The 27645-nt window shown below is 31.1% G+C and overlaps 9 protein-coding genes across 9 annotated transcripts; 6 read left to right on the plus strand and 3 right to left on the minus strand.

The window, feature by feature from the left end:
* Positions 1-5243: 5243 nt before the first annotated feature.
* On the plus strand, positions 5244-6389 carry FMP48 (protein kinase FMP48; the record flags this gene model as incomplete). Its single annotated transcript, XM_041548682.1, has 1 exon — positions 5244-6389. One exon carries the CDS (start codon positions 5244-5246, stop codon positions 6387-6389), a length of 1146 nt encoding a protein of 381 aa, XP_041404616.1.
* Positions 6390-6949: 560 nt separating this feature from the next.
* On the minus strand, positions 6950-7804 carry MCO32 (Mco32p; the record flags this gene model as incomplete). Its single annotated transcript, XM_041548683.1, has 1 exon — positions 6950-7804. The coding sequence occupies one exon, from the start codon at positions 7802-7804 to the stop codon at positions 6950-6952; it is 855 nt and encodes a 284-aa protein (XP_041404617.1).
* Positions 7805-10080: 2276 nt separating this feature from the next.
* MUP1 (Mup1p) lies at positions 10081-11889 on the plus strand (the record flags this gene model as incomplete). Its single annotated transcript, XM_041548684.1, has 1 exon — positions 10081-11889. One exon carries the CDS (start codon positions 10081-10083, stop codon positions 11887-11889), a length of 1809 nt encoding a protein of 602 aa, XP_041404618.1.
* A 610-nt stretch (positions 11890-12499) lies between these two features.
* RSC1 (RSC subunit protein RSC1) lies at positions 12500-15265 on the plus strand (the record flags this gene model as incomplete). The annotated part of the gene is made up of 1 exon (XM_041548685.1): positions 12500-15265. The coding sequence occupies one exon, from the start codon at positions 12500-12502 to the stop codon at positions 15263-15265; it is 2766 nt and encodes a 921-aa protein (XP_041404619.1).
* A 194-nt stretch (positions 15266-15459) lies between these two features.
* On the minus strand, positions 15460-16179 carry LST7 (Lst7p; the record flags this gene model as incomplete). The annotated part of the gene is made up of 1 exon (XM_041548686.1): positions 15460-16179. One exon carries the CDS (start codon positions 16177-16179, stop codon positions 15460-15462), a length of 720 nt encoding a protein of 239 aa, XP_041404620.1.
* Positions 16180-17500: 1321 nt separating this feature from the next.
* PEF1 (Pef1p) lies at positions 17501-18613 on the plus strand (the record flags this gene model as incomplete). The annotated part of the gene is made up of 1 exon (XM_041548687.1): positions 17501-18613. The coding sequence occupies one exon, from the start codon at positions 17501-17503 to the stop codon at positions 18611-18613; it is 1113 nt and encodes a 370-aa protein (XP_041404621.1).
* A 424-nt stretch (positions 18614-19037) lies between these two features.
* Positions 19038-20633, plus strand: SPR3 (septin SPR3; the record flags this gene model as incomplete). The annotated part of the gene is made up of 1 exon (XM_041548688.1): positions 19038-20633. One exon carries the CDS (start codon positions 19038-19040, stop codon positions 20631-20633), a length of 1596 nt encoding a protein of 531 aa, XP_041404622.1.
* Positions 20634-22246: 1613 nt separating this feature from the next.
* On the plus strand, positions 22247-23176 carry ERG25 (methylsterol monooxygenase; the record flags this gene model as incomplete). The annotated part of the gene is made up of 1 exon (XM_041548689.1): positions 22247-23176. The coding sequence occupies one exon, from the start codon at positions 22247-22249 to the stop codon at positions 23174-23176; it is 930 nt and encodes a 309-aa protein (XP_041404623.1).
* Positions 23177-23542: 366 nt separating this feature from the next.
* Positions 23543-27622, minus strand: ADE6 (phosphoribosylformylglycinamidine synthase; the record flags this gene model as incomplete). The annotated part of the gene is made up of 1 exon (XM_041548690.1): positions 23543-27622. One exon carries the CDS (start codon positions 27620-27622, stop codon positions 23543-23545), a length of 4080 nt encoding a protein of 1359 aa, XP_041404624.1.
* Between the last annotated feature and the right edge of the window lie 23 nt (positions 27623-27645).

A 27645-nucleotide genomic window follows, 5' to 3' on the forward strand; every position in this document is an offset into this window, starting at 1 on the left:
CCGCGTTCTCTTCGTCAAAATTTGTCTTATTTTCAAGAAAAATAACATCGTTATCGACCCAAACTAGTAAAATTTTAAATGTTTACCGTGCAAGACTGGAGACGACAAGTTGAGCTATATGGTACATTAAGTGGACTAACTGTTCTTGAAAATGATAATTAAAATTAAGGAACAATTAAAACCAATAGTATTAAATAAGGAGGGATACTAAGTAAAATTTGCCTAACTTCTCATCAAAATATAATATGTTTTATGTTTTGGTAGCATAGATATTTTTTTAACTTTTTTCCTCTTCAATAACTTGAGAATGACTACGTGTTCAACAATTTCTAATCAACCACATAAAATATACCAAAATGAAATACTTAACCGAGACATACCCATAATAATATCAATCCCACCGTGTTTACTGAATTAGATTGAGTAACTTATAGTTCATAATATCGAGAATGATACGACGAACGTAGTGTGTCAGAAAAGTACGGGGATGTTGTAATTCAATAAGAAATAATAAATAACTGAGAGCTCTTAAACAAACAAACAAAAATTATATAATAAACTTTAAAAAAACCTGAAGGATGAGCAGTTTACTCGGAGTAAACATTCTCCGGGAGGAAAATTATGCTACTGGTCTTCTTAACAGTGCAAGCATTCCTCGAGAATGTGTGGGAGGTAGTTATTTGTACGCCCTATTGTGTGTCTGAATGTTCATACGAAAAATAACGAGGAATGTGTATTGTATTTAAATGTGCTGACATAAGCAATAGCGGTAATATAATGCGACGGGTAAAAATAAATTCATGCTAAAAGAAATTACAAAAAAATTTGAGTGATTCGATAGTGGATCTATATTTCCCTTTTAGACCAATTTTATCGAACAGATTTCTCTTTTGCAATTGTTGTTCATGAGAATATCATCCACCGTTATGTTGTAAATTTAACAATACATAGGAGACAGCGGAGTGGATTTGCACTTATTGATAGATAGAAAGGTTAATTAGTCTACTGTCACGTTTATACAACAGTAAAATTTTTAATAATAGCAAAGTTGGAGGAACGTTGGGTGAGAATGGGGGAGGGAGAGGGGGGTATACTCCTTTAGATGATCAAAACATTATACAATAGGGTAAAACCATCGACCTCAAAAACCCCAGCAGTGCAACATATATATTTTATACAAATAATAAAAGATAGCCTTTGAAGTTACACTATCCAGATTATCCCGCAATAATGATCTCTTTTCTATTATGAAATTAATTTTATGGCAAATATAATACAAGGAAGAATAATCCAAAGTCTAGACTACTTATGAAACTTAGGGTGTTATTTTCTTATTGATTTATTGAGGGATAAATTAAACTACAATAACCCCATGTGTGTGTATATTTGATCTGCGTAAATATTAACTTGATTCACTTTACATAACAACATAGAAACACATAGATATTTTTTATCTTACTCTTCCGGTAATTAATTAATTCTTCCACATGTTCTAATTATTTTAAAACAAAGAAGGGTAATTATACTCCATATAACAATGAAAACCTATGGCTATAATTACAAGAATTCTGTTAAACATTTTTCTCCTGGCGGTAAACCAAAATAGTCCCATATTTTTGTATTGGCCGATACTTGGATTAGTCTTATAATTTATCTACGAGATAAGGTTGCCTATATCCACACAGAAAGAATTTAGGAATAAGAAGAATATTGAATGATAGGGAGGGGGTGGGGGGACTTACAATTGGTAAATTAATTGTCCCTCAAATTTTCGAACGACAAGTATCAAAGATACCAATGAACTAAAAACTACACAATTGTATAATTGAAGTATCGTAGGGTAAATCTGAGCAATAAAATACCGATAGTACTTGCAAAATGAATTATCCTTTAATTTCTGAACTTGTCAATTTCCCGGAGGTAACGCCTTACAAATCATAATTTGTTAATCTTGTATCATTATAGTGAATGATCATTCTACAAGAAAAGAGGAAAAGGTGTGAGTGGATGTAATAATAGTAATAACTCTCTTATTATCATGACTGTGTTTGTAGCTAATTGTCTCTAAACATCACTCCTTCTTTCCTTTTGACTTTATGTAGTAAATAAAAGGTATAGAACCAAAATTCATCAAAACATAAATATGCACAAGAATCATACTACTAAGTAAAGGGATCAGAAAAGAATGAGGCTTGTCCCAATTCTTCAATCCTTTAAAGTTGGAATAATAAATACTAGTAACACGTTTCCATATATGCACCTTTCTTCTAATACTGTAGGGCATAAAACCTACTCGAATCTCATAAGAATCGATAAATGAATAGAATGCGTAAAACAAACAAGCTTGTAGTTGCTACGTGTTTTTATTTCTTGTTCGATGCTATACATACATTTTTTATTTAGTTAGAACAAGTTGGAGAATATTCCTCGAAACAATCAACTACCTTGATTCATCTTCAAGGCTGATCAATATCAATATTCTTAAAAAAGTGTTTTGGGAGTAGGGGAATGAGGGGGGGGTGAGAACACATTGGCAGCTTAGTAATGCGGAGTTCTTAACTCCATATTATTTTGGAGATGAAAGGAAAAATAAAGGTCAAGGAAACGTCTAAAATATGTAACCCATACTATTACAAGAAAAGCAATTACCTACTCGTAGTAAAACGATGGTTAAAACACGTATACAAATATCAAATTTTTTCCGAGATTGCCTAGTATTTGATGAGGAAATCGATTTCAATGGTAAGGTCAGGCTTTAAATCAAATACCAAAGTCAGTAGTATGTATTGGTTTCAAAGAAACATACAAAAATTAAGGGTTTCCGTGGAATCATTAAAAGCTTAATCCCTCCAATAAAACAAAATTTATATAGTGAAGATTTTTATCTCTCATTCCATTTGATTTCCCAAAATGGCCGGGGCATAATTATTTCATTTTGAAGTATGAAAAATGCCTACAGGAAGTTTATGTTCAAGCGATCTTTCTAAACATGATCAAAACAAAAATTAATAAAAGAGAACTTCTTAAATTTATTTATTATATGGAAAGTAAAGTATTTCAGAAATTCCCACGTACGGCATGTTAAAAATTAGAACCTGTATGTGTATCTGTGATATGGTGCGTGTTTCTAACCAAACCACAGGATTCCCAGAAGAAAGAGAATGGAAGTGAGAATGCAAAAAAAGAAATAAAAAAGCGATGACAAAAAGAAGAAAGATGGGATAGAGTAATAAGAGAACTTAAGGATTGATGATACATTTTGTACGACAGAGAAATATCTGTAGGAATCAGCATCACAACCAGCTACTAATTCTTTTGATAAAAATAACCAAAGTAGTCATGGTAGAGTAGTGATATCACTAAAAATTGATGGTCCTATGAAATTTTAATATTATTTGTAAACAAAATATTTTCCTGCAGGGTACTACACTTTCCCCTTTGATCGAGTAGAAAATAATGAACAATCAAAAAAACAAAACAACTAATGTAAATAAAATAAAACAGAAAATACAAAACAAAAACAAACCACGGGGAAGCTATTTTTTAAGAGGAGAGGGGGGAAAGAGAGTTTTTTTTTTGCTAAAAGGAGTTTAAGATGAGGTGGGTTTAAATTCTCCCTTTTCGTATGTTTCGCCCCCCTCATATTTTTTACCATTGATGGTTTACATTTTTCTATTTCTATTATATTTTCTTCGGCATTTCTTTCCGAAGTTGTGATTTTTGGCCAGCATTTCGAATATTTTATTAAAGATATATATTTTTGACTTTTTATTATATAATTTTTGAGATAAAAAAGATACGTTTCCGTTTGTTACTGGCCCGGCACAAGAAAGTAAAAACGTGTAGTTAATGGAGAGCAGATCATTTTCTTAATTAACAAAATGAGACAGTAAATGAAGCTAGTCGTCAGTACGGTAATGGTAATTTATGTTCTTTTCTAGGAAATCAATCAAGTAATATAACAAAACAACAGGCATTTTATCATGATAATATTTCTGTGTTTTGATTACGATTATGTGAAGTAATTAGCCTTTGTATTATATTTTCTTGCTAACATAATACAAAAATTCTCCTTGAGTAATAATTTTTACAAAGGAAGACCAGTAGTTATCTACAAATATGTATTTTGTAATCAAGGGAAACCCATAATAAATTATTTGTATGTTAAACTCCTTTTAATATTCTGTGTTGATATTGTATTTTTTTGGGGGATGGGTGGGTTGGAGAGGGGGTACATTGCCGCTGCGTACAAACTCTCTTTCGTTTTCTATTTTTTATTTAAATAATTTCGGGGATTTGATTAGAGCATGCATTTTTTTTCTTTCCTACATTGATTTCTTTCCTCAAGAGCAATACAATATATTTTGTGAACTAATAAATTTTTACTGTAATTTAGGGGAAGGGGGATACCATACAGAAGGATAAATGTTTCTTGACATCCCAACAAGAACTTTAATTCTTGAGAATTTAAGTTTTATTATACATTTTCTTTTGTTAATTATTCAATGCAAACTTATCGCAAATAACTTTAATTTTGTTTGGAATGTTGATATTCAATTGTACGCATTTCTTTTTTTCTTGGGTTAAGTAATAATGATAATATTATTATTTTGACATTGTCTCAGTCTTTACACTTATTATTTGGGTTTGATTACCTTAACAACTATTACCCCAAAAATAAGCCTCGCCCTTCCTACTTAAAAATACCAAGAATATGTAATCCCACTCATAAATTTATGTAGACTAATTAAAAATATCATATTAATTTGAAAATCCATTATCTCTTGAATATTAGAGGAAAATCGAAGAGTATGAAGAGCAGATTATTACACAATGATTACCAGATCAAAAAGAAAAGAAGAACTCCAGGTAGTTTTACGGAAAATTATTATCATATCGACTACATTTTTTTTATTATCTTTTTTTTTTATAATGTGCAATGAATTAAGTAAGCTGTATATTCTTCTTGATTTTAAGGATAGGGATGTATCATCAAGTTCATATTCTATACATAAATTAGAATGTACTCTTTTTTTCTCCAACTCTTTAAGAAACACGATTAATATATATATGTGGTAAGTGAATCCATTTTAATAGATCATTTCATTGCATCTTCTTTGTATTCAGTTTATTTATTTTTGTTTTCTGTATTCTATTTTTAATTCATAAGTTAAAAGATAACCAATTAAATTAATTTTAATATTAAATTTATCAATTCGAAAATAATACAATAATCAATAATAATGTACAGTAATCTAGAACAAATTCAATCAGGTTCTTTTAGTACAGTCTATAAAGCATGGTGTTCAACATTAAAGAAATATGTTGCATTAAAAGTTATACCGAAACAAAAATACACCGAGACAGGTATAATGAATGAATTTAAAATAATGAAATTATTAGGTAAAAAACATCCAAATATTTGCTCTATGATAGATTATTATGAAGATGATAATAATTACATCCTAGTATTAGAATACTGTGAATGTGGTGATCTATACGACTTCTTATCTATTGTGAAACGTCAAGGTAGTGTTGGTCACCCTGCATTAATCCAATTAGATTTCATTAAAATCATTCATCAAATCATTTCTGCTTTAACCTATGCTCATAACTTAGGTATTGCTCATAGAGATGTTAAACCGGAAAACATTTTGTTAACAAAGGAAGGTAATATCAAATTGGCTGATTGGGGTCATGCTACTTTGGATAGAGTCTCAAAGGACTTCAATATTGGTACTGATAATTATAGAGCTCCTGAAACATTTGGTTGTCTAAACGGTTACGATACAATCAAGTGTGACGCATGGGGTGTCGGTGTTACTTTATTCTATTTAATGTTCGGTCAATGTCCATTTAGAAATGCCGAGATTCCAGCTAATGGTATGGACCTTTATGGTTTTGGTTCTTCCTCTTCCTCTTCCTCTTTATCTTCTTCCTCTTCCTCGTCTTCTAATAGCCATAAGAAAGTTGCTAAATGTGTGAATTTCCAACAATATTTGGTGGATCCATATGGTTTCATTTACAGATATTTTTTGGAACCTATTGTTTGTGTTCACCAAGGTCGTCCGTACAATTCAAATGAAGGTAAACCATCCTTCTATGTATGGCAAGATATGGTAAACATATATCAAATTTTTTATGTTTGCCGTATAATTGTTGATAATTTGGCCACCATTGATGCCGATGATAGATTCATGTCAAGTAGTTTGATATTATTTGACAAAGTATGGAACTATAACAATAACTTTAATCAAGGTGGTGTTGATCATGAAATGAAAGATTTCAATGGTGTTACTGAAAATGCTACTCTTTCAAACGGTAAGAGTAATATGACCAATAATAACAATAATCTAGAAAGAAAACAAATTATTGGTAAATCATCTTAATGATTGAACCATTTTATTATTTTATTTCTTTTCTAGTAAAAGAAAACTTGTAACGAACATTTAATGCAATCTAATCGGAGATATCAAGAATATGAACTAAAATGGAAAAAAATTGTGTTTTTAAAATATTAATTATTCTACAACAAAAGAAAAAGGTCGATTATTGATATATATGTGGCAGGTACATATATTTACCAGTAATCATTTGTCATCATTTAGCATAAAGTTTTTTAAAAAAAAATAATTAAGCCCCCAACTAGGGGGAATAAGTCATTATATAAAAGCACTTCTGGGAAGACGCAGTATTATTTCCTTTTCTTAGCGTTTTCTTTTTTCACTCTTCTTTCATAATTTTTTTATTCTTATATATCATATGAATTATATCATTTATTCTTAATCATAATAAAATTTGAAATATAAAAACCTTACACTAGGGATGTGTTACTATTACTGAAATGTCCTGGAATTGATATATCCTTTATTTATTTTTATGTACAAGATCTATATCATAAACTTAATAAGCACGTGAAATTGAGAATGAGTTAATATATATTTACATTTTAACAAATAGCAAAATGTGGAGTACTTTCTTTCAACTTTTTCTTATAATCAATCAATTCTATATCTTCGATCGTAAGTACTATTATCTTACTATTATCTCTATTAAGTTCGAATATGAATATACCTTGCAATACTCTAGATATTGGTTCACCTTCCCTATTATGTTTCATTAATAAAATATTTTTATACTCTCTTTCAATATTTGCTGATTTTAATTTCTTATTTGTCGGTTGTAAGATATAACCTAAGACATTTTCATGCTTATTTCCTTTTGATAATTTATTTTCATCTCTAATACGATGATGAGCTTGTATTCCTGTATTTTGATCATTAATATGGTGACATTTCTCTTCGGGACTACAAGTCGACCATTTGACAATTATCTTTTGTGAATTCTTATAGTATGCATATGGATTTGATTCACTATTATCAATAGAATTTTTAATTGAATGAATATGTAAATGTTTAATATTGACATCCAAAATGAAAGTAGATAAGATTAAACGAAGTGCATTCATTGATCCATTAAATTTCGTTCTTCCATTAATTATTGGGATATATCCTAAAGTTGGGAACAATCTCAATTTTATTGAATCACTAATATAGTTATCATTATAATTTTTCAATAATAAGTTTGGTACACCATCTTTAATAAGATAGTTAGTAATTTCACCTAAATTTGTTATTCGAGTTGTATCATCAACATTTAAAGTTTTTTTAGCATCAGTTTTATCAATTTCATTATTGGGGTTCACAGTATAGTTATTAACTTTTGTAACAGTCTGTAATCTATGTAATCTTGTGCAAAATCGACCTATGCGTATTACTGAGTGTCTATATCTACCGAGAAACATTATTCAATGATGCAATTATTAAATTTTCCTTGATCTATCAGCAAATGATATTGCTGTTTCTAAAAAGGAGAAATGATAGTTAAGTATACTCAGTCATACATAGTACAATTCTAATTACCACTTATTATGTATTAAATATTCCATATAATATAAAAAAACTTACAAAATTCAAATTGTTATATGAATTTCACTAGTAATTATTACTGCTGATGTAATAATTATAATGCACGGAGTTTCCTATCCTCATAGTACTTCATTTTTTTTCCTTTGTCCCAACGTCTCCATAAGAAAAAATAAGAAAGTTATCCCTAAAATAAAAATATTGACAAACCCTATCTAATATAATTTAGGGTTTGAAGCACGTGACTGGATATTACATATTTTTCCAAAATATTTTAAAAAGAATAGTAATATAAATCGAATGCCAAGCCATCGGAGAAAGAAGTACTATCAAGTTTGATTTATATGTGTATATCAGATTAGTGAAAGAGAGGCACAGGAAAATACAATTTTCCACTTCTAAGTAAAACAAAATAGATACAAATTTGGATAGTAAGCAAAAAGAGAAAGAAGAGATATCTTGATATTCATTTCCAAAGAAATTTTAAGTTCAAACTAATACATCGGTGTATCTATACTGAACTTATTTTCTCGATGAAATAATTATTTTAATAAGATATATTGAAACATTGATTTTTAGGAACTAGTTCGACTAAATGTGTAATTTAAAAATATATAAAAACTAATTAAAATAGTTAACTATCTACTAAAAATATTAAGTAACGCAACAAAGATGAATATTATGCCATATTTTCCCACATATTTATTCATATTATAATACAAAAAAAGGGAACAACAGCATCTCTTTCTGATTGAAGGTAGTTTCTTATTTATGAGATGACTACTATGTACATATGTGTTATTTGTTTTATGAGTATCTCTTACAAATGTAACTAAAAATTATTATTAAACCATATAATTATGTACGTCTAACAGTTCTTTCTTTAGTTGTTTAGATCAGCCTCTCTTTCACCGATGGAGAAAAGATAGAAAGACAAAATTTCAAAATTTCCGAGAAAAAAGAAAAAACTGCAACCAAATACCACTGAATGGCATCAAACGGTTCAATCGCTCCCTTGAAAGAAAAAGAAAAGAAGAACCAAAAAATACAGCATGCAGCACACACAATTAGCTGTTAATACGGGTATTTGTGTGTACGTTGCTAAAACTTTTATTTTTTTTGCTGAAATTTTTTGAAATTATTTGAGCCGCAGCAGTAAGGTAACAGGTACTTTCTAACGTTCACCGCAGAGCTGCGACACATTTGTTCATTTTATGCATATTTTTCATGTATCTCACCAAGAACAAGAAGAAGAGAAAATGATCTAATATATATTTTCTGCAACCGTCGTAATAATTTCATATCTTCTGCTCCTTCTTTCGTAATTAAAAGACAAAATTTTCATAATTTAACTAAAATAGTGAGGGGCAACAGAGAGGGATTTGCTCCTTAACGACAATAAACTACCATTATAGGGTCGAAATAGAGGGTTTTTATCGTTTCTTTGTCTCTTCCTAATCCTTGAAGAACACAGTTTTCCTCTTCTTTGTCTCTAATGATTTCTTTTCTTTTCTCATAGTAATTAAGAAAGAAAAAATAATCATCAGAGACACATTTTACTATCATTAAGCCATACACATATTTGTTATATTTGTTCTCACTTCTTGTTCCGATCTTTTTACTATGAATAGAGAAAGACTTAAATCTACACACTTTAACAAAAATTTCTTTTATTGAGTAAAAAGTTAGGATCAAGCAATTACATTTATATTGTTACAATGAGATATAGTATGATATTTTTCGCTATTACTACGTAAATTCATATGAGACTAATCTTGACGTTATTCATACATAATTTTAATTTAAGAATTAATGAATAACAAAACCTTCAAAAGTGTGTTAAACTTTAGTCGTTTTGTCGGTTTTATAATTTTTCATTTTCGTTTAAGGAGTATTCTTGAAAATAGTATATATATATATATATATATATATATTAATGATTAATATAATAATACTATTTCGAATTGTATCCTTTATTTAATACTATTCAAATACTTTTTTAACTTCATCATTAGATTAAAAGATATCAGTCAACTAAAATCTGAAAATATATATTCTCATACCCTATAATATATTATAATTTCAATCGTTAATTTTTTTTTCGAGTTTATTACACTTTCATTTCTTTCATTATATTATAAAAAACATAATCAAAATGTCTGAAGAGAAGAAATCTTCATTTATATCACAGTTAAATGTGTTCAATAAAGATAATTATAACTTTGGTAGTACAACAAAGACTACTCCGATAGACAATGAACAAAACGATTCATCCTCCGATGTTGAAACAGGTCAACAATTTATGACTGAATTAGATCAAGGTGAAAAACAATTAGGTTTATTCTCTTGTATTGGTTTAATTTGTAATAGAATGTTAGGTACAGGTGTCTTTGCTGTGTCTTCTACTATTTATACTTTATGTGGTTCCGTTGGTTTATCATTAATTATGTGGGCCCTTGGTGGTATCATCGCATTATCAGGTTTATACGTTTATATGGAATTCGGTACAGCTATACCTAAAAATGGTGGTGAAAAAAATTATTTAGAATTTATCTTTAAAAAACCAAGATTCTTCATTACATCAATGTATGCTTCATATGTTTTTTTCTTAGGTTGGGCAGCAGGTAATTCTGTTAATACAGCCGTTATGTTCTTAACGGCAGCTGACACTGAAGTTACTAAATGGAATCAAAGAGGTATTGCAGTTGCTGTCATTTTTTTCGCATTTCTAATTAATTCTATTAGTGTTAAAACTGGTATCTATATTCAAAATGCTTTAGGGATCTTTAAAGTTGGTATTGTTATCTTTATTTCAATTACAGGCTGGGTCGCTTTGGCTGGTGGTCTAAAAGATGGTTATCAATCTCATAATTTCCATAATGCATTCGAAGGTACAGAAACTGCAACTGCTTATGGTATTGTTAACGCTCTATATAATGTGATTTGGTCATTTGTTGGTTATTCCAATGTAAATTATGCCTTAGGTGAAGTAAAGAACCCAGTTAGAACTTTAAAGATTGCAGGTCCTACATCTTTGATTTTCCTTGCCATTATCTATATATTTGTTAACGTTGCATACTTTGCTGTGGTTCCAAAAGAAAAATTAATTTCATCGAAACTTGTCCTAGCTGCTGATTTCTTTGATATTGTCTTTGGTGGTCATGCTAAAAGAGCTGCTGCTGCATTTGTTGGGTTAAGTGCTTTAGGTAATGTTTTATCTGTCATCTTCTCACAAGGTAGAATCATTCAACAACTGGCTCGTGAAGGTGCTTTACCGTTTTCTAATTTCTTTGCCTCATCAAAACCATTCAACTCTCCAATGGTTGGTCTTTTCCAACATTTCATTATTTGTTTGATCACCATCATTGCTCCTCCTCCAGGTGATGCTTATAACTTCGTCTTAAATTTGATCTCCTATCCAATGAATATCATCAATTTTGTCATCAGTGCAGGTCTTCTATGGACTTACTGGCAAAAGAGACAAGGTAAGATCGAATGGAACCCTCCAATCAGAGCAGGTTACGTCGTCACCACCTTCTTCACTTTGGTTAACTTATACTTAATTGTTTGTCCTTACATTCCACCAACCGATGGTGAATCCGTTTATGAAACCCTACCATACTGGATTCATTGTGTTGTCTCTTGGGGTATCTTTGGTATTGGTGCTCTATACTACTTATTCTGGGCCCAAATCATGCCCAAATTACGTCATTATCATTTGGAGACCAAAGACGTTCTGGGTGAAGATGGTTTCTGGAAAGTTAAGATCATTAAAGTTTTCGATAAAAAGACTGAGAAACATGAATCTACAAACGATGCCGACTCTAATAGTTTAGAATATTCCAATTCTAATAATTATTCTATGACTAACGTTGAACAACATTTAGAATATATTGATAGTACGAAGAAAGGGGCTGATTCCGATACTGAAATGCATGTCAGAACAGTAGACCATCAGTTGTGAGATAAGAAACACTTTAACGCGCTTTCTCATAATTTAAATATTCCAAATTAGTAACGATATTTCATCGTATTTTTTCATCTAGTGCATTAATTATATATTAGCATTTACATAGTTATAGATATAAACTTTAATATTCATCATTATACTTTGTTTCTTCCTTAATTATATAAAACTGACCTCAACTTATCAATATTTAATGATAAAAACTGAGTAATTTTAATGGATTATTCTATTCCATCGTCAGAGAATTAGGAATCGACGGAATATGTGATATACCCTCCTGACATATCGTTTCATAGCTATGCTACATTTTTGATACTTCATACTATAAAATATATATAGCAAACCAGGTTGACCGCTGGCACTCAAGAAAAAGCGTGAGAAAAGAGAAGCGAAGCCAGAAAAAAAAAAAAAATAAATAAATAAATACTCGAATTTATTGTGCGGAAAAAAATATACACGAATAATAATTAGTATCATAAATATACAAATATCTGAATGAAAGCTTAAAACATTCAAGATATATACAACAGTAGAACCAGTATTTGCTTTTTTAGCTAGTGAAGTGGCACCGAATTGAATATATTGTAAGTACATCAGACCAAGACCAATGGTTATTATTATTCGTAGTGATCTGGAAGGTCTTCTCCGTACCTTCTACAAAAACATATTCGCGTTAAAAGATGCTGGCGGTCTAGATATATACCCTATCTTCAACATTTTACCAGATAGAAAGTTATATATGGATTACTATGAACAGATTCCTAAACCTATTTCATTAAATACATTAAAGAAAAGAATTCCACATTACACCGAGGCTCAAGATTTCTTAAATGATGTAGCTCAGATGACTTGGAACGCCAAAACATATAATACAAAAGAATCGCAAATTCATAAATATGCCAAGATTTTAGAAAAATACCTCATAGAGGATATGTTTCCACAACTACAGGAGAAATATCCTCATGTTAGATATCCATATTTAGGTCCTTTACCAGATGCCGACGATGAGGCAGAACAGATTGCCCTTAGAGATAAACAAAGATTGGAAGATGAAAAGAATGGCATCAAACCGGAGGATTTAATTAAGAAACCACCAACGCCAGTAGAATCCAAAAAGTTTACAGAAGAGGTGAATGAAAGACCAAAGAGAAACATTAGAACTATGGAGGAGAGGAAAGTCGTTATGGAAGATTCTACTGATGAGGATGAAAATTATAATCCTATGAGAAATAACGAGTCGAAAATGAGAACGACTAGAACGCAACCGAGAGTTCAATATGATACGTTGAATGGTTCTGATGATGGATCTACATTTTCACGTTCCAATACACCTCAAACAGGGAAGGTCATTCATTCGAAGTCAACTGCACCAAAGACAAGTATAAGACGTGGTAGACCTCCAGTAATTGATCTACCATATCTCCAAAGAGTAAAAAATGTTTTAAAGAATTTACGGAGAGAAACTGATAGATCCAAAAATCCATTAATTTCAGTATTTGAAGCGGTACCAGATGAAATGCGCCGCGGGAAGTATCTTAGCATGATTCCCAATCCTATCTGTATAGAAGATATGAGGACTAAATTACGACTTCGAACATATTCTAATTTCCAAGCTTTCCAAAATGATTTTGCACAAATGTTAACAAATTATAGAGTATTTTACGGTAACAATCACGAAATTGTTGATATAATAATTCGCTTGGAAAAAGTGTTTAAAGTACTTTGTAAGCATGAATTAGCCAGACCAGACAAGTATTTCCTATCTGATGGTATCTTGAGGTATCCAATAGATAACATTGTTGTTAATAATGTGAAATTTGTCATAGGTGATTGGGTTCTATTAAAAAATCCAAACGATCCATCTAAACCAATAATTGCTGAAATTTTTAAATTATGGCGTACTGAGGATGGACAGGAGTGGCTGAATGCATGTTGGTATTTTAGACCTGAGCAAACTGTACATAGGGTAGATCGATTATTCTACAAGAAGGAAGTTATGAAGACAGGTCAATATAGAGATCATGTGATAGAAGATATTGTTAGTAAATGTTATGTTATCCATTTTACGCGTTATCAACGTGGTGATCCTGAATTCCCAGTTGATGGTCCTCAATTTGTCTGTGAATATCGTTACAATGAATCGGATAAAATTTTTAACAAAATTAGAACATGGAAAGCATGTTTACCTGAAGAAGTTAGAGATATTGAAGAACCAACGATACCTGTTAATGGTAGAAAATTTTTCAAATATCCATCTCCAATAAGAAATTTGTTGTCCAAAGATGCCACTGTGAATAGTAAAATTCCTCCAGCTGTGCAAGGAAATTCCGCTGGTCCACCACTGTTAGGTGCTGTGTATATGAGACCAAAACTCGATAGGGATGATCTTGGGGAATATTCCACTTCACCTGATTGTCCAAGGCATATTATTAGACCTGGTGACCCCCCTGAAGAAGGTAAAATTGATTTCGAATCGGGGACTATTATTACGGATTCTATTACAACGACAGCTTTTACAAAACCATTTACAAATTCTCAGACACGATTATCAGAAATAAGTACTGATAGGCTCCAGGGTAGAGTTCCATCAAGTGGAAATTTCCAAAATTTTTCCAATAATTATAGAAAACCAAATTTACCAGAAAGTAGTACTTCATTAATTGGTATTTCTCAGGATCCACTTACTGCTAAAAAATTAGCTGATTTACAAGTGAGAAGATTCTATACAAGACAGCAAATGTTATCGAAGAAAAATGATAACATGAATCAGGATGTAACACAGACAGTTAAAGACGTTTCTTTGCAGATGACTAAGACGGCATTAATTCCTATAGATATCGATCATCCACTAAGTTATATATTGCCAATTTCGATTTCAAAGAATACAAATGTTTTACAAAGAACCGATTATGAAAATTATCAAAGAACCACATCGTCGCAAGCAGATATTCCTTCAACATCTCGTAAGCGGTTTAGAGGGGAAGCATTATGGTTTAGTGGACCGAGTATAGATATTTCAGAGAGATATATAAACCTCGGTGAAGAAGCAACCCGTACTTATTTGAACAAAATATTTAAAAAGACGAAATTAGATTATGACGAGACTACGGAAATATTAGACAGCAGAAATAGAATTCTCAGTAGACACCAACAAGCCAAAATTATATCTAAATATCACTTGGAGGATGAGGAAGAAGTAAATACCGTCAACGAAACTATAGATAATCAAACCAAGGAAAGAGACACATCTGAAGTCGTGGAGGAACATAACTATGATGACGAGAATAAAATTATTCCCGGAACTTTTGTTTTTGGTTTACGTCCATCAAGTAAATTCATTGCTCATAAATTGAAATTAAATGAAATAATATAGAAGGAATTTCAAAGCTACTAAAATGTAAAAATAAATAAATAATAGCAATAACAATAGAAATTACAGTGTATCATTATATAAGGACAAATATATGTGAATAATGCATGTATTAACTAAGAAATAATTATAATAATAGATTAAAATGATAAAGTATATACGTGGAAGAACTTATGTCAAATTGATAAATAAAACGTTTACTGCGGAGAGACAGCTACCAATGAATCAATAACAAAAGAATTCCATTTATGTATCCGAACAAATAACATAGGATCATTGGTTAATTCAAGTAAATTTGTTGCTGTCTTTTGTTTATTCACTTTCAAATAGTTACTACTTATAAATGGATTTCCCTTAGAATCTTTCTTTGTTTGATCTAATTTTTGTTTATGCTTCAATTTAATGTAATCTATCATTTTATTGAAACTACTTGTGATAAAAACCCAATGATCAGCTAAAATTTTAGTGGCAGTATCTTGATTCTTAGAATCTACTGTGAAAATGAACGAATAACGTCTTTCATTACCTCGTGCGTTTTCATCGTATAATTTAAATCCTATAACCAAATTCAGGCCTCTTGTATCATCAAAGAATACCAAAGGACTTCCATCATATATCATACTTTCTTCCGAAAAGGCTTTTTTGATAATATAACTTAATAATTGATACCGTATTGTAGAATATTGAGTTGTAACATATGGTATATCATTTATAAAACTTCTCATGGATCGTACACCATCTGTATCCTCATTAGGAAAATGTAATAGACATGATTCGCAGTAGGAATCAGTTGGATAATTTGGAACTAATAACTTATCCCCTGTGGGATCATCCATGTCACCTGTTTGAGTCACTAATATCACTTTAGGTCCGTGTTTATCACAAAAATGAGCTAATGATAATAAAATAGGTGCCATGTTGTAAAAATGATAAAAATTTTCAAAGTGTACGTGGAAAACACTGGTGGTAGTAAAATCTAGGGTAAACTGTGTAGTGAAGGTGATAGTTAATTTTAATAGGTAGTTGTTGTTAATTGTAAAGGAAGTGATACCTTAAACATTCATTTTTTATTCTCTCTCAGTTGACTCCTAAGATATTCATAATATCACTTCTATTATTATAGTAATGATCCAACAACCCAAACACGTTTCTGATACCTTTTCAGTGACAGGATCTATCGATGTGTATTCTAAACCAGAATGAATGAACACAACAAAATAGACTGGTAGTCTAACAAGAATCAATCAATAAACAAAAAAAAAATCTTTTAAAAGGAAAGAGTTGATCTTCTGATTATTAATCTGAATTGATGAGTGTCTATTACTTAAAATATTAAAATGCGATTTACTCTCATTTTTCTAGCTTTGCGTGGTGTCTTCTCTTATCATTTTATTCAGTCATCTCTTGGCGAACATTTTTAATATTTTCGATGCTATCAAAGCAAAGAAAAGAACAAATGACAGTTACCCTCTTGAGTCAATATATCCGAGATTACAGTGAAGTCATGACTATAAGGGTTGTACCTAGAAGACTACGTTTCTTATTGAAATATGTGCTACAATATGGCAAGTAATGTATATATATATACTTCTTCATGTATATAATTCTCTGCTTGCTTTCATGTCAAACTACCTCCCAGGAAATGTTACTCCATTTTTCACATAAATGAAGAATAACAATGACTGCTAATATATTTTTATAATTGTATGACAGATCTATTTATTTACACATCTCAAGCATACTATCATTAGTTGCTTGAATATATGCCAGCACACTTCATGAGTGAAATTCCAGTGTGAATATATATGGTTACAATCACAATATCTATTAATAACATAAATATTTACGTATTCTATTTATTATCGGAACGAAAATATTGCGCACGGTTAAATAAATTATCTGTTTCGATCTTGCCGAAGTTTCTCGGGAAGTCTCTGGGGCATCCTCTCTTCCCATTTGTTAAATAGTCGAAAAATAAAACTCAGAAATTGAGATACGTGAGATAAAAACCGGTGATGATTTATTTATAATATATAGCTAATGACATATTAATAGAAACTAATGGAACTTAAGTTATTTTATAACGTAAATCAAAAAAACAAAAAAACAGATTGTTTCGTATTTTATACATATCTAAGGAGAGATAGAGAAAGTGTTGATAGTTTTCATTATACGGATGCATATTTCTAAAACTTTAATTGGAAAGAGAATACTACATAAAAACATAATCGTAATCTCATGTGTGCTAAGAAGCTGAAATATACTGCAGGTGATGACTTGCAATTATATGCAACACCAAAACAAGCTCTTGAAGCTAATAGAAGGATTCTCGAAGAAGAGAAATTACAAAGACAACAAAAATATGAAATGAAAATGTCACAAGAGGCAAGAATTAATGGTACTCGCATATCATCAGCACCTTCGTCATATATTGATTATAAGAAACAAAATAATAGTAATCATTCATTACCTGGTTCTCGTATATCGTCTAACCAACAATTGCAGCAGCAACAGCAACAACAGCATCAGAATCAATCCCATATACAACAGATGCATCGTGTTTTACCACAACAGAGACCTTCTAATATGAATGATGGCACTTATATACATGCAAGTAAAATGGGAATTGTATCAAGTAACGGACACAGCATAAATTCAAGACCTGTACCTAACGCCCCAATTCCGATTATACCTGCAGTGACAAGAGGCTCCGGTGAGCGTAGTAGTAGTAGTTCACCTCGTAGACGAATGTCGCCTGGTGGTCGGAAAGAATCTGTTGGTTCTACAAATCAACAATTAAAGGAAGAAAGAGATATATCTGTTGCTACACAATTGTTTTATAACCATGATATTAAGAAACGTGAAAGATTAACCGCAGAAGAGTTGCAAAATTTATTACAAAATGATGATAGTACAAGGTTTTCAATATCTACCATTGATTCTTTAATCAATCTCTTTGGTGCAGCAAGATTTGGTACTGTTAATTTAAATGAATTTGTATCGTTATATAAAAGAGTAAAAGCATGGAGGAAAGTATATGTGGATAATGATATTAATGGATCATTTACTTTATCATTAGAAGAATATCAAAACTCATTAAAGGAATTAGGTTATATGATACCATTTGAAGTTGGAGAGAAATTATTTGATCAATATGCAGAATTTAATATTAAACAAAATTCGAATACAAAAGAACTAAAATTTGATAAATTTGTCGAGAGTTTAGTTTGGTTATTACAATTAACAAAACAATTTCGTAAATATGATACTAATCAAGAAGGTGTAGCAATAATACAATATAAGGATTTTATTGAAACTACGTTATTCCTTGGACGTCATTTACCTCATTAAGATATGAATACAAAGAGAATATATGAATTTATATAAACTTTAATATAACGCATGTATGTATACACATATGTATATACATTGTAATAGTACACCACTCATTAACGTATTTATCTATTGATTAGCGACCCATAAATTTGATGATAACTATAATAATTAATTTTCAAGTCAATTAAACACATTGTGTGCTGGAGAGTGTTTTTTTCTTTGTCGTCATTTGCTTTATCTCATACTACCAAGGAAAAGAAGAAGAAAAAAAAGGGACGATATAATAAAATATTTTGATAACGACACAAAATATGCTAAAATTATTAGTAAAAAGATATGTAATTACACTTCATAAAAAAGGTATTAGATCAAAACAGAGGAAAAGAAAAAGGTGTTACGGCAGTAAATTCATGGAATTTGATTTAGAGAATTAATTAAGATGTTTGAATCCAACGAATTATATGATCAGTCAAATTCAGTTGAACCAAACGAATTACATGATTCTGTAAGAAGCTATACATATGAGAAAAACTATTGGAAACTTAAAGCTATTCAGAAGGAAATTGAACAACCAGATGATGAAACCCCCCAATCAAGAGATCAATATCCATTCTCGAATAAGCATTATGAAGATGGTGATGAAATACAAACTGACATATCTTTTGAAACTACAGAGATTAATAAAACCCAACGGAGTTCCATTCCAATTGGTCTATTAGGTATAATTGAACAAAAATGTAAACAAACAAAGGAAGAAGGTATCACATTCAATATTATGGTTGCTGGACAAGTTGGTGTCGGTAAGACTACATTAATCAATTCCTTATTTGATACAATATTAATAAATGAGAATAATAATGATATTAATTCTCGAATTAATGGTGAACAATTACAAATAAATAAATTTGTCTTAGAGAATAACGACATGAAATTGAACTTTACTTGTATTGAAACAAGTAATTATGGTAATCAACGTGATAATTCTTTTGCTTGGACACCAATTACAACATATATTGATGAACAAATAAAATATTATGTATTTGAAGAGGAACAACCTATAAGAAATAAGATTAGAGATAATAGAGTCCATTGTTGTTTATATCTAATTGAGCCCAATGGTAGTGAAAGACAACCAATTAAATTATTAGATATTTTGTCAATGAAAGAAATTTCTAAAAAATGTAATTTAATTCCAATAATTGTTAAGACAGATATTTTAAATTATGACGAAATTAAAAAATTTAAAAGACAAATTAAAGAAATTTTTCAAATTCAAAAGATTGAGGTTTGTAAATTTTTAAATGATTATTATAGAGAAGAAGAAGAACCAGATTTATTAAAACAAATTGAAATGAATATACCATTTAGTATAGTTACATCACAAACACATATTTCTACTAAATTAGGTAGAAAATATAATTGGGGTGAAATAATAATTGAAGATGAAAAGAATGAAAATGAATTTCTTAAATTACAAAATTTTTTATTAAATGAACAAATTGTATCATTAATTAAAAGTACTGAATCATATTATGAGATACAACGTAATAATATATTAAAATTACGTAATGAAAAAGTTAAAAATCATTTAAACCAAGATGAAGGAAATAAGGAAATTTTAAATGATTTAAATTTTTTTAATACTTATTGTTATAATAATTTTAATAAAAAAAAGATGGATGAAATATTTATTGAATGGTCACCACAATATATATCAAAACAATTACAATTTCAACAAAAATTTAATGTAATATTACAAATTGAAGAAGATAAATTTAAAGAATGGAAACGTCATTTATTAGAGAAGCAAACAATTTTTAATCAATCTATTGAATTATTATACAGAGATTTAGATTTATTAAAATTACAATGTCAAGAATTAGAATATCAAGTTGTTACAGGTCGAACATTGCCATCAATGATAGATGTTCATAATACTAATTCGAGAAAAGAACATGAAACAGAATTAATTTTACCATCAACAATAGATCATAGTACTACTACATTAGTTACTTTAAATGTTCCTCGAAAGTAATGATTTTATATATATATATGTATATATATGTATATTTACAGTATAGTGGCAGAATCTAAATTATTATTTGCTATATTGCCTATAAAACAGCAAAAAAGAACTTAAAAAAGTAAAATAAGACGCTTAATACAATACAATACAAAAAAAAAAAGTTGATGATTATGCGATCTGGTTTCTAAATCTTCCAAAGATTCTTGTTAATAATTGTTGCCTTCCACTATTGTCATTCTTTTTTTTTTTATTTGCTTACTTTGACTATCTTTTAATCTTTTAAGAAGCTCAATTCAATCATAAATGATCTAAAGGCAATATTAACTAAATATGCTCATATCTTCTGTCATTCTTTTCTAAGCATCTGTATATAGTATTAGTTCTTCTTGTTGTCGTTTATTAAAAGAACAGACAGTTATCGTTATTTGAACTTTCTCTATCTTTAGGTAGGTAAGAACTGTAAGAGCATGCGCATCAGAGAGATAAATGTATAAATACCGATAATTGCTTTAGTTGCCATGTAGAGCCCAGTGCAACAAGACTTTATTAATGCGCGAGTGCACGGACATTCATTCATTCACCTTGAGGCGCCAAACCAAATTAAAATTTGCAGAGAAAACAAAGAAATTTTCTCTTTGATTATTAGCCGAAGAGAGCAGGCCGAAGATAAGGACAAAATTTAAACGAGAGAGGGAGAGGGACTTCCCATTATTCTAATTATTTTTAAATTATTAAACGAGCAGACGGAACGAACGGTTTAAATGATACATTTAAAATATTGATTCAGAAAACTCTCCGCACAGAATTTCATCTCTGCTCGTTTAGATGCAATATATAATATATACTTTATTTATGTGTGTGTGATGGATGATGTCGTTTAACGGAAATATGTCCGGACAATCTGTCCTTTCTAGTGGATATCCTCTCGTATCGGGGAGGAACACGCATAAGAATATAATACTCAAATCAATGCTCATTTGACACGACCGCATGGGGTTGATGCGCTAAAATTATTAGAGATGAAGTCATAAATATCCATGTAGTTGCTGTTATCACTTACCGCTCTTTGCCCCCCTCCCATCGTCGTTTAATGTATTATTTTTAAGAGAAGAAAGAGACGAGGCGGTGACACAGGCCATATTTTGCCATATTACCAAATTGCCCATTACCAAATTTTATAGTGGTGCACGAGAGAAACAGAAAATAATAAAGGGCGAATTTCAAGAGTAAAAAATCCAGTTTGTCTATTAAAAAGAAAAGTACTGAAATTGTATGACTTTTTAATATGTGGGAAGGATCCATCGGGTTCTTCTAAAAAATTATTTTATTTTTTAGCTCATTTTTAGTTCTACGGAACTATCTCGTTTGTTAATTAATGGATAGCTAAACTCCAGGTGCAATGTTTAATATATAAAGGTAAAGTGATGGAACTTCCTTTTCTATATTTTTTTTTACTTGTTTTTAATTCTCTTTTTTATGTATTTCCATATTTATAGTTGTTTCATTGTTTGCCTGTATTATTTAATAACATTCAATAATAACAATCAAGCCACCGGAGATAATCCTAAAACATTATAAAACACATCCACATCCACATTTTTTATTGTTTTATTCTTTAAAAGATGTCTGCTGTGTTTAATAATGCCACTTTGACCAATTTGGTCAGAGCTGCCTCTTATGGTGATACTTTAAAAAATATACAAAATTATCAACCTCAATTGAATATTGTCGAACAATATTGGGCTGCTTGGTATACTTATATGAATAATGATATTTTAGCTACTGGTTTAATGTTCTTCCTTTTACATGAAATTGTTTATTTCGCTAGATCTTTACCATGGTTTATCATTGATCAAATTCCATATTTTAGAAAATGGAAAATTCAACCAACTAAAATTCCTTCCACTAAAGAACAATTATATTGTTTGAAATCTGTTTTATTATCTCATTTCTTAGTTGAAGCTATCCCAATTTGGACTTTCCATCCAATGTGTCAAAAATTAGGTATTACCGTCGAAGTTCCTTTCCCAAATTTAAAGACCATGACTCTAGAAATTTGTTTATTCTTCGTCTTAGAAGATATGTGGCATTATTGGGCTCATAGATTATTCCATTACGGTGTCTTCTATAAATATATTCATAAACAACATCATAGATATGCTGCACCATTTGGTTTATCTGCAGAATATGCTCATCCTGCTGAAACTATGTCCTTAGGGTTCGGTACTGTTGGTATGCCAATCTTTTACGTTATGTACACCGGTAAATTACATCTTTTCACTTTATGTCTATGGGTCGTATTAAGATTATTCCAAGCTGTCGATTCTCATTCTGGTTATGATTTCCCTTGGTCTCTAAATAAATTCTTACCTTTCTGGGCAGGTGCTGAACATCATGATTTACATCATCATTATTTCATTGGTAATTACGCTTCTTCCTTCAGATGGTGGGATTTCTATTTGGATACTGAAGCTGGTCCAGAAGCTAAAGCCGCTAGAGAAGAAAGAATGAAATTAAAGGCTAATAAAGGTGCTCAAAAGAAAAACCAATAGATGATAAAAAAAAAGAACAAATATATTCTATTTTTTCTTTTTGATTGAATTTATTATTATTCATTTGTTGCTCTAACTATTACTATTATTAAGTGGTTTTCCTGACTCTTTACATTATTATTATAATTTTGTATTTCAATCACACTCCTCTTAATATTATTATTACTACTACTAGTATCTATATTTGATATATAAATCACTATTTATAAACAATTTTTGTTATTTTTACTATTTTTGATATTAAAAGTAAAAGGAAAATACATATAATTTATTTTATTTATTTGCTTGTCAGCTTTTCTTTTCTTATGTTTTTTTTTCACTGTTTCTATTGTACATTTTTATTTAATTTTATAAGTTACTTATTAATCAGTTGCCAGAAGTCTTAGCAACCCATTTTCTAGCATTTCTAAATAATCTAATCCATGGACCATATCCTTCCCATTCATCATATTTACCTTCTGGATACCATGAATTGGATTCCAAACGACATACTCTTTCAGGATGAGGCATCATAGCAAGCACTCTATTGTTCGGAGATTTAATACCAGCAATACCATTAGCAGCACCATTTGGATTGAATGGGAATTCTTGAGTCACTTGACCATAATTATCAACATATCTAATGGCACCTAACTGTTGGTTTTCAAATTCAGTCAATTGAGTGTCATCATTAAAGGTAGCTTTACCTTCACCATGAGCTACAGCAATTGGTAATTGGGAACCAATCATACCATCTAAAAAGATACTTTGTTCTGCTAATTTGGAATCAATTTCAACCATACACACACGAGCTTCGTATTGTTCACTTACATTTCTTTCAAAAGTTGGCCAGTTTTCACAACCTGGGATGATTTCTTTTAATCTACTCAAAAATTGACAACCATTACAAGCTCCGAAGGCAAATGTATCATCTCTATTTTGGAAGAAATCAATGAATTGTTGACGAACATTCTCATGATAAAGTACAGATTTGGCCCAGCCTGCACCAGCACCTAAGACATCACCGTAGGAGAAACCACCACATGCAGCAAACCCAACAAAATCCTTTAGTTGAACTCTACCGCTAATTAAATCAGTCATAGTAACATCAATAGATTCAAACCCAGCTTGTTCAAAACACCAGGCCATTTCCATTTGTCCATTGACACCTTGTTCTCTTAGAATAGCAACCTTTGGTCTAATGTCCTTTAAGGTTTCGTTGATTTGAAGATCATCCTTTGGATCATATGTCAATTTGTATTGTAAACCAGGATTCTTGTCATCTAATAGGGTGGAAAATTCCTCTTGAGCAGTGTTTGGATTATCTCTCAATTTTTGCACTTCAAAAGAGGTTTTACCCCAAACTTGTTGTAATTTACCTCTAGTGTTAGTGTATACGATTTCTTTACCATTATTAATCTTAATTTCTTGAGATGAAAAATCAGGAGTACCTACTATCTTTATGTAATCAGCAGAAATACCATTAGAGTTCATAATTTTGGAGAACTCATCAATCTTATCGTTGGAGATTTGGAATACAGCACCTAATTCTTCATTAAATAACTCATTTAATAAACCATCTTGAGAAGTGCTTTGAACATTGATTTGTAGACCACATCTGGAGGCAAAGGCCATCTCTAACAAAGTAACCAATAAACCACCATCTGATACATCATGATAAGCAGATACAATACCTTGTGTCTTGTGTAGACTTAGCAAAGCTTCAAGGAAACCCTTTAGTACCAAATTGTCATAAACAGTTGGAGATGAATTACCAACTTGACCATAAACTTGTAGTAAAGCAGAACCACCTAAACGTTTGTCATTTTGTAAACTGGATAAATCAACTAATACTAAAGATGAATTACCACAGTTCTTACTCAATAATGGAATCCAAGTGTTAGAAGTGTTGTAAACTGGAGCAAAAGCCGTAACGTTTAAAGCTAATGGGGCAGTGACTTCTTTGTCATCCCATTTCATCTTCATGGACATGGAATCTTTACCGACAGGAATAGCAATACCAAGATCTGGACAAAGATCCATACCAATAGCTTGAACACCTTCATATAATTTAGAACCTTCACCTTTATGAGCAGCTGGAGACATCCAATTAGCTGATAATTTAATATGTTTCAAAGATTTAACATCTGCAGCCATAATGTTTAATAACGATTCAGCAACCGCAAGTTTAGCAGATGCAGCAGCAGAAATCAAAGCATTCACAGGTTTTTCACCCATCGCTAGAGCTTCACCAGTAGAAACGATTGAGTCACCTAATGAAGTAGCAGTAACACCAACATCAGCAACAGGAACTTGCCATGGACCGACAAATTGATCTCTGTCGACCAAACCAGTAACAGTTCTATCACCAATAGTAATTAAAAAGGATTTAGATGCAACGGTTGGTAACGTCAGGACTCTCTCAATGGCCTCATTTAAAGATGACACTATAGACAAATCAGCGTTAGGTAAAGTTAATGATTCAGTTATAGCACTTCTCGACATCTTTGGTGGCTTACCGAATAAGATAGACATTTCTAGATCAATTGGAGTAGTCTTTAATAAGGAATCCTTAACTAGTAGTCTTTGCTCGGATGTAGCATTACCGACCACAGAGTATGGAGCTCTTTCTCTTCTACAAATTTCTTCAAAGGTAACCAAATCATCTGATGCTACACCCATAACATAACGTTCTTGAGATTCATTACACCATATTTCCATTGGAGACATACCCTTTTCTAAAGATAAAACTTTTCTAATATCGAATTCAGCTCCTAAATCATTATCGTGTACCAATTCTGGTAAGGCGTTAGATAGACCACCTGCACCGACATCATGAATCGATTGGATTGGATTATTATCACCAAGAGCAACACAAGCATCAATGACTTGTTGACAACGACGTTCCATTTCTGGGTTACCTCTTTGAACGGAGGCAAAATCCAAATCTGCAGAACCTTCACCAGAGGCAACAGAAGAGGCAGCACCACCACCTAGACCGATCAACATAGATTCACCACCAAGGACAATAATATTAGACCCTGCTGTGATTGGCTTATTCTTCAAAGCGAATTGTGGTCTTACAGTACCCAACCCACCTGCTAACATAATTGGTTTATGGAAACCTCTAATCTCTTCGACATTGTCTTTATTCTTAACCTTTGTAGTAAGAGTTCTAAAATAACCGTTAATACAAGGTCTACCGAATTCGTTATTGAAGGCTGCTGAACCTAACGGAGCCTCAATCATAATATCTAGTGCAGATGCAATATGTGATGGCTTACCTACGTCCAGTTCCCATGGTTGTTTGAAATTTGGAATCAAAAGATCACTAACAGAGAACCCACTTAGACCACATTTGGATTTAGAACCTCTACCTGTGGCACCTTCATCACGGATTTCACCACCTGAACCAGTAGCGGCACCCGGGAATGGGGACACGGCAGTTGGATGGTTATGTGTCTCTACTTTAATTAACATAGGAACTCTTTCTTTCAAAGCGGTCCATTTTTTGGTCTTAGAGTCTGGGGAGAAGAAATAAGCTTCGTTTTCAGTATCGACAACGGCAGCATTATCAGAATAAGCACTGATTGTATATTCTGGGGATATTTTATGAGAGTTTCTAATCATTTGAAACAAAGTATAATTTTTCTTTAATCCATCAATAGTCCAATCAGCGTTAAATATTTTGTGACGACAATGTTCTGAATTCACTTGTGCGAACATAAATAACTCAACATCAGTAGGGTCTCTCTTCATGATGTCAGTAAAGGCCTTAATCAAATATTCCATTTCACCTGCATCTAAAGCTAAACCTAATTCAACATTCGCTTTTTGTAAAATTTCCTTTGGTGATTTCCCTGTGGAAGTTTGAGATTGTAATGGAACGGAGACAAGAGGTCTTGGTTCCTCATGAGTAAACAAAGCAGAAATTGGTGGAGCTTGGTTAATATATAATTGATGTGTCATTCTATCATAAACCGATTTCAAAGTAATATCATTTAAAGCATCAGTTAAATCAGTTCCATTTACTACTTTGATTAATAGAACAGTACCTCTTTCGATTCTACCAATTTTTTCTTGTAAACCACATACATTTGAAATATTAGTGGCTTTAGACGACCATGGAGAGATTGTACCAGATCTTGGAATGACCCTAATTAAGTAATAGGTTTCATCAGAAGAATTGTTAATTGATGAATCGTTATTTGAAATGGCATCGTTTAATAATTTGGCGATTTTATCATTTTTAAAATCAAAAGCACTATCATAAGTCAAAAGCACATCTAGTAGTGAAGTTTCTTTCTCATTCAATCCAGTAGTTAAAAGATCGATGTAATGAACGTAACATGCACGAATTTCTTGAACTACACGTTTACCGTTAAAAGCTTGATTAATAGCATCGGTAAGGTTCTCAACTCTGAAGGAGGATAAAGCCTTTGGGCCAGGTAGAACGATTGAAGACATTACGGATTGTTGTTATTGTTTCT

Source organism: Maudiozyma barnettii, assembly GCF_903064755.1.
Source record: "Maudiozyma barnettii strain CLIB 1767 genome assembly, contig: KABA2_01, whole genome shotgun sequence".
NCBI classification, from domain to species: domain Eukaryota; kingdom Fungi; phylum Ascomycota; class Saccharomycetes; order Saccharomycetales; family Saccharomycetaceae; genus Maudiozyma; species Maudiozyma barnettii.